Source organism: Eimeria tenella, genomic scaffold, assembly GCF_000499545.2.
Source record: "Eimeria tenella Houghton genomic scaffold, Eth_scaff166, whole genome shotgun sequence".
NCBI classification, from domain to species: domain Eukaryota; phylum Apicomplexa; class Conoidasida; order Eucoccidiorida; family Eimeriidae; genus Eimeria; species Eimeria tenella.
In genome coordinates, this window is record NW_013541540.1 from 1,365 (window position 1) to 16,148 (window position 14,784).

A 14,784-nucleotide genomic window follows, 5' to 3' on the forward strand; every position below is an offset into this window, starting at 1 on the left:
AAACTGAAAAAAGGGGGAAAGAATAATTGGAAAATAATTAATTCAATTTAAATTCTTTTTTATTTTAAATTCTTTTCATTTATTTTTATTTATTTTCAATTTATTTTTAGTGTGTTTCTAATTTATTTTTAATTTAATTTCAATTTATTTTTCAATCATCTTTACTTTTCTGTCTTTTCTTAATTATCTTTCTATTTTTTGTTATTTTTTAATTTCTTTATTTTTGTTTTTTATTTTTTTGAATTTATTTTTAACTTCTTTTAAATTCCTTTCTTGTTTATTTTTAATCCTTCTAAATGATTTTTCTTTTTTAATTTTTAAAATTTATTTTTGAACATCTTTTTTATTTTGTTTTTCATTTACTTTTATTCTTTTCGTTATATTTTTATTTTATTTCATCCTTTTCTTATTCTTGTATTTGACTTTTATTCCTTTTTATATTTTAATTTAATTTAATTTAATTAAACTTTGTTTTAATTTAGATTATTTTAATCTAATGTAATTCAATTTATTTTATTTTGTTTTATTTTATCTTATTTGCAGATTTGTCTTTGCCTCTTTTTGCCAGCTGCTGCTGCCGCCCTCCGCGCCCATCTCTCGCCACCTTCTGCTGCAGCAGCAGCAGCAGCAGCAGCGCGCGCTGCAGCAGCAGCAGCAGCAGCAAATGGCGCTGCAGCAGCACTTTCAGCCATTTAAACAATTTCAAGAAATTAAAAAAGAAAGCTGCTGCAGCATCAGAGTTATTCGCCTCGTTGCCGAGATATTCGAACTCGCCATAGACGTAAACCCTAATCCCTAAACCCTAAACCCTAGACTCTTGAAACCCGAAACCCTAGAGGAGCTACAAACTTTCAACCCTGGGATGCTGCAAACCCTAAACCCTAAACCCTAAACCCTTAACCCTTCCCGGCTAAATCGAGGATCCAAAGAAGGCGCGCCGAGGAATGCAAAATCAGGCCAACAGCAGCAGCAGCGGCACTAGCAGCAGCAGCAGCAGCAGCAGCACTAGCAGCAGCAACAGCTAGCGCATGCGTTTGCTGCTGCAGGCAGAGCAGAAGCTCGAAGGCCTTAGGGAACTCTTCAGCGAAATGGACATCTTTGGGGCCCTGCAGCAACTAGGACTGTAAGCTGCTGCTGCTGCTGCTGCCACTGCTGCTGCTGCTGCTGCTTCTGCTGCTGCTGCTGCGGCTGCTGCTACTGCAACTGCTGCTGCTACTGCTGCCGCCGCTGCAACTCTTGCTGCTGCTGCTGCCGCTGCTACAACTCTTGCTGCTGCTGCTGCTGCTGCTGCTGCGTGCAGGGAGAGCGAGGGTTGTTTGTCTCTGTCTTCTTTGAGATCTCTTTTGTCTCTTTTTGGATTTTTCGCTGCTGAAGAAAATCTCCAAAAGTTTCTTTTCTTTTGCACCGGCAGCAAAAGCCAAAGAGTTCCCATCAACGAACTCATCTACGCCATCGCCAACAGGCCCACCAGCTAGCTAGCTAGCCAGCTAGCTGGCCTGCTAGGTAGCTAGCTAGCTAGCTGGCTAGCTGGCCCGTTAGCTAGCCAGCTAGCTAGCGAACCAGCTAGCTGGAGGGCTAGCTAGCTAGCTAGCTGGCTAGCTAGCGAACTAGCTAGCTGGAGAACTAGCTGGCTAGCTAGCTGGCTAGCTGGCTAGCTGGCTGGCTAGTGGATCGGCTAGCTAGAGGACTAGCTAGGTAGCTAGATATGCAGCTAGCTGGCTAAATACCTGGCTAGAATTGTAGCTAGCCAGCTTGGTAGATAGCTAGCTGGCTAGCTAGCCAGTTCAACAGCTGGCTAGCCAGCTAGCAATTTATCGGCTGCCGGCAGAGCTAGCCAGGCAACCACGCAGGCACCCACAAACCCTTAACCCTACACCCTAGGCCCTAAACTCTGGCTAGCTAGCTAGCTAGCCAAGTAACTGGCTAGCCACCCAAAGAAAAGGCGCTAGCTAGCTAACCTAGGCGAGCCGCCTAGCTAGCCAGCTCTCTGCCCAACTGGCTGCCTAGCCAGCTAGCCAATTGGCCCTCCCCAACTTAACTGGCTAGCCAGCTAGCCAGCTTGCTAGCTAGCTAGCCAGCTAGCTAGCTAGCTAGCCAGCTAGCTTGTCAACTGGGCAGTGGAAACAAAACTTTAATTTGTTTTCTTCTTACCGCCAAAGACTACAGGCCATTATTAACATTTTTTATTAATTCAATTAAACCCCAAAAGAGTTTAATTTGGAGTCCTTTGGGGGCCCCTGGGGGCCCCTGGGGGCCCCTGGGGGCCTCTGGGGGCCCCTGAGGGCTCCTGGGGGCTCCTGGGGGCCCCTGGGGTCCCCTGGGGGCGCCGAAAGGCCCCGGGGGGCCCCTAGAAATGGCGGGGGGCCCCTAAGGCTTAAAGTGCTGCTGTTGGGCCCCCAGAGGCCTCAAAGGGTCTTAAAAGCTGCTGGAGGGGCCCCTAGGGGCCTCAGAGGGGGCCCCCCAGGGGCCCCCCGAGGTATTAAGGGGCCCCCGGGGTCTCTGGGGGCCCCCAGGGTACTTTGGGGGCCCCTCCAAAAGTACTTCGGCGCAGTCGTGGGGTGCGGAGCTGTTTCTTGTAGCTAGCTGCTGCAGCTAGCTGCAGCTAACTGCTGCAGCTGCAGCTACGGCTAGCTGCAGCTAGCTGCTGCAGCTGCAGCTACAGCTACAGCTAGCTGCAGCTAGCTGCTAGCCCCTCAAGGGGCCCCTTTGGGGGCCCCTTGGGGGGCTTCCAAAGGGGAAGCAACAGCAGCAGCTGCTCGTACACAACATGGGGAGGCACCAGCAGCGGCAGCAGTAGCAGCAGCAGCGGCAGCAGCAGCAGCTGAAGCAGCAGCCGCAGCAGCGTCAGCTGCAGCGCCTGCTGCTGCTTCAGACGCAGCGACACGCCTGAACGGGCCGCAGCAGCAGCAGCTGCATCAGCAGCTGCAGCAGCAACTGCAGCAGCAGCCGAAAGCAGCAGCAGCCAAAGCACAAGCAGCAGCCAAAGCAGCAGCAGCAGCAGCGGCAGTCAAAGCAGCAGCAGCAGCAGCGCGCACAGCGGCAGCAGCAACAGCAAAGGCTTCAGCAGCAGCAACAGCAGCAACCCACATCTAGGGGTTATCTATTTGCCGTGAGCATAAACCCTAGACTCTAAACGTAACTGTTTAATCGTGAAAGGCTTTAAACCCTAAACCCTAAACCCTAAACCCTCGGTCCCCAGGCGAAGGTACTTGGTGACACATACGAAGCAGCAAGGGGTTGAGTTTGTTCTTCTGAGATTTTAGGTTTTACGCCTTATGTTTTAGGGTTTAGGGTTTAGGGTTTAGGGGTTAGGGTTTAGGGTTTAGGGTTCGGGAGTGAGAGTTTGGGATTCAAGGGCTAGAGTCTGGAGACTGTGCCCCCGAAGCATCCGGGCCATTCCCGTACTTGTAAACGCCAAGGTCAAACCCTAAACCCTAAACCCTCAACCCTAAACCCTAAACCCTAAACCCTCGATTCTAACCCTAAACCCTAACTGTTTAGCCACAAACCCTAAACGCTTGACTCCGTTTGGGGCTGTCTCGCGAGGGCCTCTTCGGCAGCTGTTCCAAACCCTAAGCCCTAAAGCCCAAACCCTAAACCCTAAACCCTAAACCCTAAATTTCAAGCTGTGAACAAATTATAGAAAGAAAACCCTCACTGGCCTCCGTAGATGACCTCCGCGCCGCAAGTTCCAAGCCCTAAACCCTAAACCCTCAACCCTAAACCCTAAACCCTAAACCCTAAACCCTAGAACTTACTCCCAAGACCTTGGGACTTGTGCTACTTCAAGAGACAACTTTTGTTCTTTTCGTGCGCGCGAATTCGCCAAACTCTAAACCCTAAACCCTAAACCCTAAACCCTCATTTCTTCCTTTTAGGGGGCAATCCTGTGTGGCCGGTTTTCTCCGCATTTTCCCCTTGAGGGTTTAGGGTTTAGGGTTTAGGGTTTAGTACAAGCGGCCATGGCCCATAGAAGTTAGGGCTCTCTGTGAGCCCTAGAGCAGCCCTCCGCAGCAGCGGCAGCAGCGGCAGCAGCAGCGGCAGCAGCGGCAGCAGCAGCGGCAGCAGCGGCAGCAGCAGCAGCAGCAGCAACAATGGTCACGGGCAGTTTGTGGCAGCAGGCGGGCCAGCATGGCTGGGCTGCGGACTCTAGGCGCCTCTACGGCAACAGCAGCAGCAGCAGCAGCAGCAAAGACAGCAGCAGCAGCAGCAGCAGATATGCAGCAAGGGGGGGGCTCATAGGGGCCCCCAAAAAGAGGGGAAGAGGCCGCAGGCGCCTCAGCAAAGTTGTAAGCCACAAAGCCTAAACCCTAAACCCTAAACCCTAAACCCTTGAGCAGTCCAGAATGCAGCAAACCCTAAACCGCGGCAGCCGCTGAACTGTGGTAAACCCTAGAACGCCCCAGTAAACCCTAAACCCTAACAAAACGTAAACCCTTCCAGCTCGCAAACCCTCAACTCTTTAGCAAGCCCTAAACCCTTGCGAAATATAACCTTTTAGGCCCTAAATAACCCAAAACCCTAGCAAACCCTGAACCCTAACGAACCCTAAACCCTAACAAACCCTAAACCCTAACAAACCCTAAACCCTGGCTAGCCCGAACTCCAGCAGCCCTGGGACTCCCCTCGGCTCCTTGCCCATTAGAAGCAGCCGCCAGCTAGCCTAGGGTCCCTGCTGCTGCTGCTGCTACTGCTGCTGCTGCTTCTGCTGCTGCTGTTGCTGTTGCAGGGCCGGGTGGTTGTTTGCGTGCTGATTTTGCTGATGCTGGTCTGGGTGCTGCTGCTGTGGCGGTGGTTTGCTGCTGTCAAGCCAGCAGCAGACGAGCCCGAGCAGCAGCAGCTGCAGCAGCTGCAGCAGCTGCAGCAGGAGGCCGTCGGCGCGGTTCCTGGAGAAGAGCTGCTGCAGCTGCAGCAGCAGCAGCAGCAGCAAAGAAAGGCCCGCCGCACCGATGACGCTGCCCAGCAGCAGCAGCAGCCGCTGCTGCACACAAGCTTTAGCTCCCCCCCAGTGCGCCCACAGCAGCAGCAGCAGCAGCAGCAGCAGCACAGCAGCAGCAACCAGCACTTGTCTCGCCTTGCCCAGGAGCCAGCAGCAGGAGGTTTGGGGCCCCAAATAAATCAATTTGCAGCCAATGGGGGGGGGCCCCCCGAAGGGGGCCCCACAGGGGGGGCCCCCCAAGGAGGGGCCCCCCAGAAGGAGGCAGCAGCTGCTGCTGGGAAGGGTCCCGGGGAGCAGCAGAAGCAGCAGCAGCAGCAGCAGCAGCTGCAGGGGGGAGGGGACGTGGAAGAGCGTGCGGCAAGCGCAGCAGCAGCAGCAGCAGCAGCAGACGCCGCCGCCGCAGCAGCAGCAGCAGCAACAGCAGATGCGGCAGCACAACTAGACCGCTCCGTCCCCTCTACCGCGCGCAGTCAGGGCGTCCTTGCGAGGTTCGCTCGCGTGCAGCAGCAGCAGCAGCAACAACAGCAGCAGCAGCAGCAGCAGCAGCAAACATTGGCAGTGCGTCAGGGAGAGAGTCAAGTCAGGGTAGGCGGCAGTTGAGGGGGCCCCTCCTCACAGCGTCAAAAGCCCATGGGGTCCCCTGTGGGTCTTTGGGGGCCCCCGTGGGTCCTTGGGGGCCCCCATGGGTCTTCAGGGGCCCCTGTGGGCTTTTAGGGGCCTCCATGGGCCTTTGGGGGCCCCCATGGGTCCTTGGGGTCCCCCATGGGTCTTTGGGGCCTCCCATGGGTCCTTGGGGGCCCCAATGGGTCTTTGGGGGCCCCCATGGGTCTTTGGGGGCCCTGTTCAGTATCATGGGGCCCCCTGGAGTCCTCTGGGGACCCGTCGGGCTTTTGGGGGCCCCCCTGGCCTTCTGGGGGCCCCCAAGAGCTTCTTGGGGGCCCCCAAGAGCTTTTTGGGGGCCCCAGATTGCTGTTGGTGCCCTTTGGGGCCCCTTAGCGTTTGGGGGGCTTTGGGGGCCCCCAGGGCCTCGCTGAGGGCCCCAGGGGCCAACTGCCAAACAAGGGTTTAGGGTTTAGGGTTTGGGGTTTAGGGTTTAGGGTCTAGGGTGTAGGCTTTGGGGTTTAGTTAAATAAATTCATTTACGCGTTTTGTAGCAAGCTAAGAGCCTGCGAACTCTAAACCCTAAACACTAAAAGCATCGTGGCTGCGCGCGGCTAAACCCTAAACCCTAAACCCTAGAGGCATGCATCTCGGGAGGGGCCGCATATGCTGAATTTAGTCCCGCCTAAACCCTAAACCCTAAAAGTGCGCATCTCAGGAAGAGCCACAAATTGTGGAATCATTCCTTCCTAGACCCTAAGCCCTAAACCCTGTAGGTGTCTTCTTGTAGCGTCTCTCTTAACTCGAGGGTTTGGAGGAGTTGGATGAAGTTGGATCTGAAAATATACTTTTATTGAAAGCTTTTTTAAGAAAAATGCAAAACAAAATTCAAGAAAAAGAATACTTTTAAAAAGAACCTCTGGAAGTTGTTGAAGAGTTCAATTGCATGTGTTGAGCTGGGGTGTACAGACACCTCAGGCGACGGTGTTGACTCGCGGATGCAAAAAGGAAAAGAAGAAAAACAAATTAATTAAATTAAAAGTTCATTAAACTTTATTTACTTTTTATTTTCACTTTTGCTCCTTTTGGCGCATGCAAATTAATGAAAGACCGCAGAGGAGGTGACCTGCCTATACACCTCAAACCCTAAACCCTAAAACCTCAAACCCTCTTTGAGTCTCCCAGACTTCCTTCTGAAAATTTTGAATGCTTTCATGTAATGAAATAGTCAAAGATAGAAGCTAAACCCTAAACCCTAAACCCTACGCCGTTTAGTCCCCTCGCGGGTCACCCATTAAGCCCTAGGGCTGCAGCCCAAAAGCCTAAGCCTAAACCCTAAACGCTAAACCCTAGCCCCTTAGCCCTGAACTTTAAACCCTTTAGACTCAATGCAACTTAGATGCTCTCTTTTTATTTTTTCTTCCGCTGGTCTTGTGGCTAGGCTCGCTCGCGGAACCCTATATCCTAAACCCTAAACCCTAAACCCTAAGCCCCAAACCCTAAACCCAAGAGCAATGCTGACGAACTACAAATGGAGGGTTTTTCCAGACAGAGAAACCCTAGAAAAAAAGCGGCTTAGAGAAAGAAGAGAGAAATTCATACGAGTGGAAGCCATGCAACTAGCTACCGACACAGGTAAACTCTAAACCCTAAACCCTAAACTTTAAACCCTAAACCCTGGGCGCTACACCAAAGGCTCGAGAGCCAGTGTTTTTAAAACGAAGCTCTCAAATCCATAAAACCCCAATCCTAAGTCCTTACTTCTTCTCCCAAGCCCCTAAACCCTAAAACCCAGACCCTAAACCCTAAACCCTAAACCCTAAACCCTCGTACTTTTGCGTTTTCAGAGCCTTCAACGCCCCCCCAAACGCTGTGGGACAAAAACCTCTCTGAGGAGGACAGACACAGGAGGCAGCAAGCCAACCGCATCTTCCAAGCTGCCCGCAGGCAAGCAGCAGCAGCAGCAGCAACAGCAGCAACAGCAACAGCAGCAGCAGCAGCGGCAGCAGCAGCACCAGCAGCAGCAGTAGTAGCAGTAGCAGCAGTAGCTGCAGACAGATCGATGACTCTGGATAGATAGCAGAGGGAAGACGGTGTCTAGCAAATGGCTAGCTAGCTGGCTAGCTAGCTAGCTAGCTAGCCAGTTAACTAGCCTGTTAGCTAGCTAGCTAGCCAGTTAACTAGCCTGTTTACCTGCACCCACTGGCTAGCTGGCTAGCTAGCTGGCTAGCTAGCTGTTGTTCCATTTGGCTAGCTGCAGCTTTTGTGGGGCGCCACAGCTTGCAGTTTGGTGCACATGAGGTGCGCTTGTGGCAACGAAGGGTTTAGGGTTTAGGGTTTAGGGTTTGGGTGCGACTCCGGTGCAGCAAAAAGATGCTGGAGAGAGAGGAACAAATGCAGCAAAGGAGACAGATGGAAGAAACGGCGAGTCCACCCCAGCTAGCCAACTAGCTAGCTAGCTAGCTAGCCACTGGCTAGCTAGCTAGTTAGCTAACCACAGCAAGCCGCAGCTAGCTATCCACCCAGTTGGATAGATGCCTAGCCAGCAGTAGTAAGCCACGACTAGATAGCTAGCTAGCTAGCTAGCTAGCTAGCCAGCTAGCCAGCTCCAGCTAGCCACAGCCAGCTAGCCAGGTCGCTAGAGCTAGCCAAGATTAGATAGCTAGCTAGCTAGCGAGCTGTAGCTAGCCACAACCAGATAGACAGGTAACCACAACTGGCCACAACTGGCTAGCTAGCTAGCTGCAGCTAGCCATAGCTAGCTAGCTAGCTAGCTAAACACGGCTGGCCAGAACTAACTGGCTCGCTAGCTAGCTAGCTAGCTAGCTACTGCTGCCGCTCAGCTAGCCACACCTAGCCAAGTTCTAAGGTTGAGGGTTTAGGGTTTAGGGTTTAAGCATTAGGGTTTAGGGTTTAGGGCATTTGTCTTCAGAAGGAGCAGAGAAGGATCGAAGCGCACAGGCAGCCGCCTCGCGGGTCCCGTAAACCCTAAACACTAGGCCGTAAACCCTAAACCCTAGGCAGCAAACCCTAAACCCTAGACAGCAAACCCCAAACCCTAGGCAGCAGACCCTAAACGTAAACCCTAAACCCTATTTCGCCAGTACCGCAGCGAAAGCTGCGGCCACTGGACTTGAACTGCTCACTGTGCGAGGCCCCACCCCACTCCTTATAACAAATCCTAAACCCTAGATTCTAAACCCTAAACCCTAAACCCTAAACCCCAAACCCTTCTGTGTCCTTCAGCTCTCCCTGGGACGTCATATCAGGTGCTGCTGTTGACTACGAGAGGGCAAGGCGAATAACGGAGACAACCGACAAAAAAGAGGTACCCAAACCCTAAACCCTAAACCCTAAACCCGAACCCTAAACCCTAAATCCTAACCCTTAACCCTAAACCCTCACTGCTGAAGGGCTTATCTTTTGCTGCTTCAGCACATCCGGAGAAGCCGTTCTGCGTCTCGCCGTCGAAATTACGACATTGTCACAGGCAAACCCTAAACCGCAAATCCTAAACCCTAAACCCTAAACCCTAAACCCTTAGCCCATGGGACGGGCTGGATGTTTCATGGTGTGTGCAGGGCAGCTGCGAAACCAGCAGGTATACTAGCCACCCGCCAGCAGCAGCAGCAGCAGCAGCAGCAGCAGCTGCTGCTGCTGCTGCTGCTGCCAGCAACGCTGCGAGAAATAGTGGCGCTGGGAACTACAATTTAAACCCTAAACCCTAAACCCTAGCCCTGAACCCTAAAGCTTCGGTCTCATTATTTTCACAGTGAGCGGTTTTCGAGGCATCTGCCTCTAGGTTGCCATTGCCCTTTACCCTAGGGTTTAGGGTTTAGGGTTTAGGGTTTAGGGTTTACGGCGCAGAGCTGTTACCAGCGGGGTCACAGCCTAGAAAGTGCAGCAATCGACAGCCGTTCGGGTTTAGGGTTTAGGGTTTAGGGTTTGTGATACGAAGCCACATATACATCAGAAGGGTTTAGGGTTTAGGGTTTGGGTTTAGGGTCTGAGAGACGGGGAGGCGAACATGCACGAGGGTTTGGGGGTGAGCTTGTCCGCACTGGGCCAGCTAGCCCCAGGGTTTAGTGTTTAGGGTTTAGGGTTTAGGGTTTGTGACGTAGAGCAGTCTATACCCTTTTGTCTTTTCCATTTCTTGGCAAAGAAGTTCAAAAGAAATCCAAACCGCCGGCTGCTGCCGCCGGCGAGCTGTCAGCAGCTCGCGCTGCACAGATGCCTCCCTGTTGCAGCAGCAACTGCTGCTGCTGCTGCTGCTGCTGCTGCCGCTGTTGCTGCTGCTGCTGCTGCTGCTGCTGCTGGAAGTGTTCTGTAGAGGTAACGGCGTGGCCTCCTGTTTGGCAGCGGCAATGGAGTCAAAGCACTCTTCACGCTGCCGCTGTTGTTGCTGCTGGCCGGTGTTGCTGCTGCTGCAGCAGCAGCAGCAACAGAAGCAGCAGCAGGTGCCTGCCCTGTACTCCCGAGCAGCGAACACAAGTGCGTAGTGGTTGGGGCCGTGGTATATTAGGCAGCTGCCGGGGGCCCCCAAAACCTTAACTACCATCTCCCACATTTCATCTGCTGCTGCTGCTGCTGCTGCTGCTTCTGCTGCTGCTGCTGCTGCTGCTACCGGGGACAGTGGGGCCGCTACGTCTCCTAGAGCTGGCGCTGGCGGTTCCGGCGCTGCAGCTGCTGTTTTAAGTTCTGCTGCTGCTGCTCCTCTTGATGTTCCTCCTCCTGCTGCTGCTGCTTCTGTCTCTGCTGCTGCAGCAGTGCTGCTGCTGTCTGCTGCTGCTCTTGCACCTGCTGCTGTTGTGACAGAGCTGCTGCTGCCCACTGCTGTTCCTGTGTCTGCTGCTGCTGCACTGTCTCTCAGTGTTGGGTCTGCTGCTGCTGTTTGTGCTTCTGCTTCTGCCGTTGGTTGTGCTGCTGCTGCTGATGGTTCTGTGGCTGCACTTGCTGCTGCTGCTGTACTTGCTGCTGCTTCTTCCGCCGTTATTGCTGCTGCTAGTGCTGCTGCTGCACAACTTGCCGCAGCTTGCTCTTCTGCTGCTGCGGGACTCTTTGCTGCTACTGCAGCAGCAGCAGCAGCAGCAACAGCAGCAGCAGCAGCGTTACCTTTGTAAAGACACTTGAAGGGAGATGAGGGAGGCCCCCAGAAAACATACCCCACTTCCAGCGGCAGCAGACCCGCAGCGCTGCTGCTGCTGCTGCTGCTGCTATTGCAGCCGTCATTGTTGCTGCTGCTGCCGCTGCTGTTGCATATGCTACCACCTTCCGTGCAGCTGTTAATTCTACAGTGACCATTGTTGCTGTCGTTCTTGCTGCTGCTGTGGCTGCTGCTGCTGCTGCTGCTGCTGCTGCTGCTGCTGACAGCGTTCTGAGAACTGCTGGGGCCTAATGAGCTGCAGCTGCTCACTAGAGGCGGCAGGAGCAGCTGCTGCTGCAGGACCTGTTGTTGCTGCTGCAGTTTCCGCTGCTGTTGTAGCCCATCTTGATGCTCTTGCTGCTGCTGCTGCAGCTCCTCCGGCTGCCGTCGCGCCTGCTCTAGCTGCTGTTGCTGCTCTTGCTGTTGCTCTCGCTGTTGCTGGTGCTGCTGCTCTTGCTGTTGCTGCTGCTGCCGGCGCTCGTGCTGCTGCTGCCGCTGCTCTGGCTGCTCTTGCAACAGCTGCTGCTGCCCTTGCTGCTGCTGCCGTTGCTGCTGCTGCTGCTCCCGCTGCTCCCGCTGCTGCTGCTGCAGCCAACGCATGTCCAGCTGCTTGATGGCTCTAAGGACAGCAGCATTTCCTTGTGCTGCTGTTGAAGGCCTTTGCTGCTGCAGCCCGCGGCAGCAGCAAACCGCATGCAGCCATTCTGCTGCAGCAGTCTCGACAGCAGGAGAGAAAAACAGACGCGGCTGCTGCCACTGCTGTTGTCTCCCCCGCTGCTTCTGCTGCTGCTGCTCTTCCTGCTGCTGCTGCTCCTGCTGCTGCTCTTGCTGTTGCGGTGACAACGGTAGCTCTTGCTTCACCTGTTGCTGCAGCTGCTGCTCGAATTTCTGCTGCTCCTGTCGCTGCATCTGCTCCTGCTGCTCTTGCTGCTGCTGCTGAAGTTTACATAGCTGCTGTTCTTCCTCCTGCGGCGCTTGTTGCTGCAGACATGCTCGGTGGCTGTGCTGCTGCTGCTGCTGCTGCTGCTGCTGCACTGTGGGTGGAGAGCTCGTGCTGCCCGTTTTTGCTGCACTTTGCTGCGCCTTTGCTGTCTCCTCGCCGTTTGTCTCCTCGTCCGCCCAACAGTTCAGCTGCTGCTGCGGCAGCTGCTGCTGCGGCAGCTGCTGCTGCGGCAGCTGCTGCTGCGGCAGCTGCTGCTGCGGCAGCTGCTGCTGCTGCAGCTGCTGCTGCTGCAGCTGCTGCTGCTGCTGCTGCTGCTGTGTTGGGGTGAGAAGCAGCAGAAATTCGGGAGTGCGCCTAGCTGCAGCAGCAGGTCTGGAGCTAGAGCGGCCTCTTCTTTTGCTGCTGCTCTTGGCAGGGCTTGCTGCTGCTGCCGCAGAAGTAACCCAAGCAGCCAAAGGGGACCTCGGCAGCAGCTGCTGCAGCAGCAGCTGCTGCAGCAGCTGCTGCTGCTGCACTCCTGTTTCCTTTTTCTCTAAGGAACCATCTAGCAGCAAAAGGCTCTCCCCATCTGGGCCCCTCCCCCTATCTGGGGGCCCCCCGCCATTTGGGGGCCCCTCCCCACTTGGGGGGCCCCCGCCATTGGGGGGCCCCCCGCCATATGGGGGGCCCCCATCTTTTGGGGGCCCCCTCTCCAGTACCCTAAGGCCCTCGCCCCCTAAGTGGCCCTCACCACCGCCTGCTGCACCCTCTTTGGGGCCCCCAGATGTGGGGCCTCCAGATGTGGGGCCCCCATGTATGGGGCCCCCAGATGTGGGGCCCCCAGCTATCAGGGGGCCTCCAGCTGTGGGGCCCTCAACAGGGACTTCTGAAGCGGTCCTTGGACATTCTTTTTGGCCGTCTGTTGGCGATTGGGGGGCCCCTTGGGGGGCCCCCTGGGGGGCCCCTTGAAGGGCCTCTTGGGGGGCCCCCTGGGGGGCCCCTTGGGGGGGCCCTTGAGCGTCCCCTTGAAGGGCCCCCTGGGGGGCCCTTTGTGCTGCGTGAAGTACCCTGTAAAGGGCCTCTCGGGCCAGTAGGGCCTCAAGCCTTCTCCTGCGTGATCTCTTTGCTGCTGCTGTTGCAGCAGCAGCAACATATCCAGCCAGAGAAACCTTTTCCTCTGCTGCGCCCCCAGCAGCAGCAGCAGCAGCAGCAGCAGCAGCAGCAGCAGCATCTGCTGCTGCTGCTGCAGCAGACGAGTCGTCTCCCGAAAATAGTCCTTGCGGAACTCCATTTGGGGATCTTTCCAGAATGTTCTCAAGTACTAAACTCTCCTGTGGGGCCCCCTGTGGGGCCCCTTGGGGGGCCCCTTGGGGGGCCCCTTGGGGGGCCCCAGGGATTTCGCTCGGGGGGTTTGTTTGCTGCGGCTCGTCTGGGGGCCCCTCTGAAGGATCCTCATAGTCTGCTTCCTGCTGCTGTTCCTCTTGATGCTGCTGCTGCTGCTGCAGCTCAGGCTGCTGCTGCTGTTGGTGCTGTTGGTGCTGTTGCTGCTGTTTGCGTTGCTGCTGCTGAGCTTGTGTCAGGCCGTGCTGCAGCAGCAGCTGGTCTAGTTGCTGCTGCAGCAGCAGCAGCAGTGTGTTGAGCTGTTGCCGCATTGCTGCAGCAGGCCTCAGCCCCACTGCCTGCAGCAGGCGGTCGGCTGCTAGGTCTCTTTGCTGCTGCTGCTGCTGCAGCAGCAGCAGCAGCACGTCAGAAGTAGTAGCTGCACCAGGGGCCCCCCGCCTGAAGCCTCTGCATGCATTCCAAGCTCCTGCTGCTGCTGCTGCAGCGCAGCAGGGGCCCCCCTGAGGGACCCACCCCTCAAGGGCCCCCCAGCAAACGGAAACAGAGCAGCAGCAGCAGCAGCAGCAGCAAGGCAGCAGCTGAGCTATGCTGGTCATGCCACACTGCTGCTGCTGGTGCAGGTGTTCCCGTTTTTCTAGCAGATGCCCCTGCTGCCTCTGCTGCTGCAGCTGCTGCTGCAGCTGCTGCAGCGCTTGCTGCTGTTGTTGCTGGAGCCCTTGGCGCGCAAGAATTACTTCATTTTGCTGCTGCTGCTGCAGTCTTTGCCGCTGCTTCTCTTCGGAGTCTCGACTTTGCTGCGCCTCTTGCTGCTGCTGCTGCTGCTGCTGCTGCTTCATCGGCAGTTTTCCGGTTGTTACCTGCTACGCCCAACTATGCCGAAGGGCATGTGCTGCAAACCCTAAACCCTAAACCCTAAACCCTAAACCCTAAAGTCCAAACTCTAAATCTTGGGACAAAGGCCATAGGCAGTACACTCTACGATTCGTTGGATCATGTGCTGCTGCTGCTGCTGCTGCTGCTGCCTTGCACGGAAGCAGCACAGACAGCAGGAAGGGGACCCCCGGCCTAAACCCTGGCCGTGAGGCTGTAAACCCTAAACCCTCGCAATAAACCCTAAACCCTTACTGTAAATAATAAAATAATATTTTAAATAAATACAAATAAAAGACGGGGAAAGGAAGAAATAAATAAATCGATTTTGGAACTCCCCTGGTGCCCCAGCACTCGAGACACGACGAGGGTTCGAGGATTAGGGTTTAGGGTATAGGGTTTAGGGTTTAGGGTTTGGGGAACAGGTTTTTCTTCAATAAAAACTACAGTAAACCAAATTTACTCTATTTTATTTATTTATTTGCTCCTTTACTGCATCTAGGGGCCCCCAGGGGCCCCCCCGGAGTGGGGTCTCGGGGCCCACAGCAGCAGCATCAGCAGCAGCAGCAGCAGCAGCAACTGCGTGTCTCTGTTTCCGGTTTGACCGGCATTTGTTTTCTTTGTTAAAAATCCATTATTTTAATTTAGGGGCTCCCGTCTCTCTTTTCCAACAAGGGGCCCCCAGGGCCCCCCAGCAGCAGCACCAGCAGCAGCAGCAGCACGAGAACCGGAGCTGCAGCAGCAGCGAAGGCCCCTCCCCCCGTAGCAGCAGCAGCAGCAGCAGATGTGTCTGGCCCTTTCCAGGGGCCTCCGTCTCTTGTCTCTCTGAGTCCGAATGTCCCAAGCAGCACAGGGGCCCCTGGGGGCCCCCCGTGGCGGTTCTATTGAGGGGTCCCCCCCTGGGGCCCCTCGGGGCCCCTCGCTGCGGGGGGCCCCCCGGGGGGCCCCTCCCGAGGGGGGGCCCCCCGG

At 55.2% G+C, this 14,784-nt stretch overlaps 4 protein-coding genes across 4 annotated transcripts; 3 read left to right on the top strand and 1 right to left on the bottom strand.

Moving 5' to 3' along the window:
- Positions 1-664: 664 nt before the first annotated feature.
- On the top strand, positions 665-1,475 carry ETH_00024995 (uncharacterized protein; the record flags this gene model as incomplete). The annotated part of the gene is made up of 3 exons (XM_013373675.1): positions 665-781; positions 1,047-1,123; positions 1,301-1,475. 3 exons carry the CDS (start codon positions 665-667, stop codon positions 1,473-1,475), a joined length of 369 nt encoding a protein of 122 aa, XP_013229129.1.
- Positions 1,476-4,094: 2,619 nt separating this feature from the next.
- ETH_00025000 (uncharacterized protein) lies at positions 4,095-5,539 on the top strand (the record flags this gene model as incomplete). The annotated part of the gene is made up of 2 exons (XM_013373676.1): positions 4,095-4,289; positions 4,730-5,539. 2 exons carry the CDS (start codon positions 4,095-4,097, stop codon positions 5,537-5,539), a joined length of 1,005 nt encoding a protein of 334 aa, XP_013229130.1.
- A 1,514-nt stretch (positions 5,540-7,053) lies between these two features.
- ETH_00025005 (uncharacterized protein) lies at positions 7,054-7,619 on the top strand (the record flags this gene model as incomplete). Its single annotated transcript, XM_013373677.1, has 2 exons — positions 7,054-7,174; positions 7,387-7,619. 2 exons carry the CDS (start codon positions 7,054-7,056, stop codon positions 7,617-7,619), a joined length of 354 nt encoding a protein of 117 aa, XP_013229131.1.
- Positions 7,620-9,635: 2,016 nt separating this feature from the next.
- Positions 9,636-13,781, bottom strand: ETH_00025010 (uncharacterized protein; the record flags this gene model as incomplete). The annotated part of the gene is made up of 1 exon (XM_013373678.1): positions 9,636-13,781. One exon carries the CDS (start codon positions 13,779-13,781, stop codon positions 9,636-9,638), a length of 4,146 nt encoding a protein of 1,381 aa, XP_013229132.1.
- Positions 13,782-14,784: the final 1,003 nt, after the last annotated feature.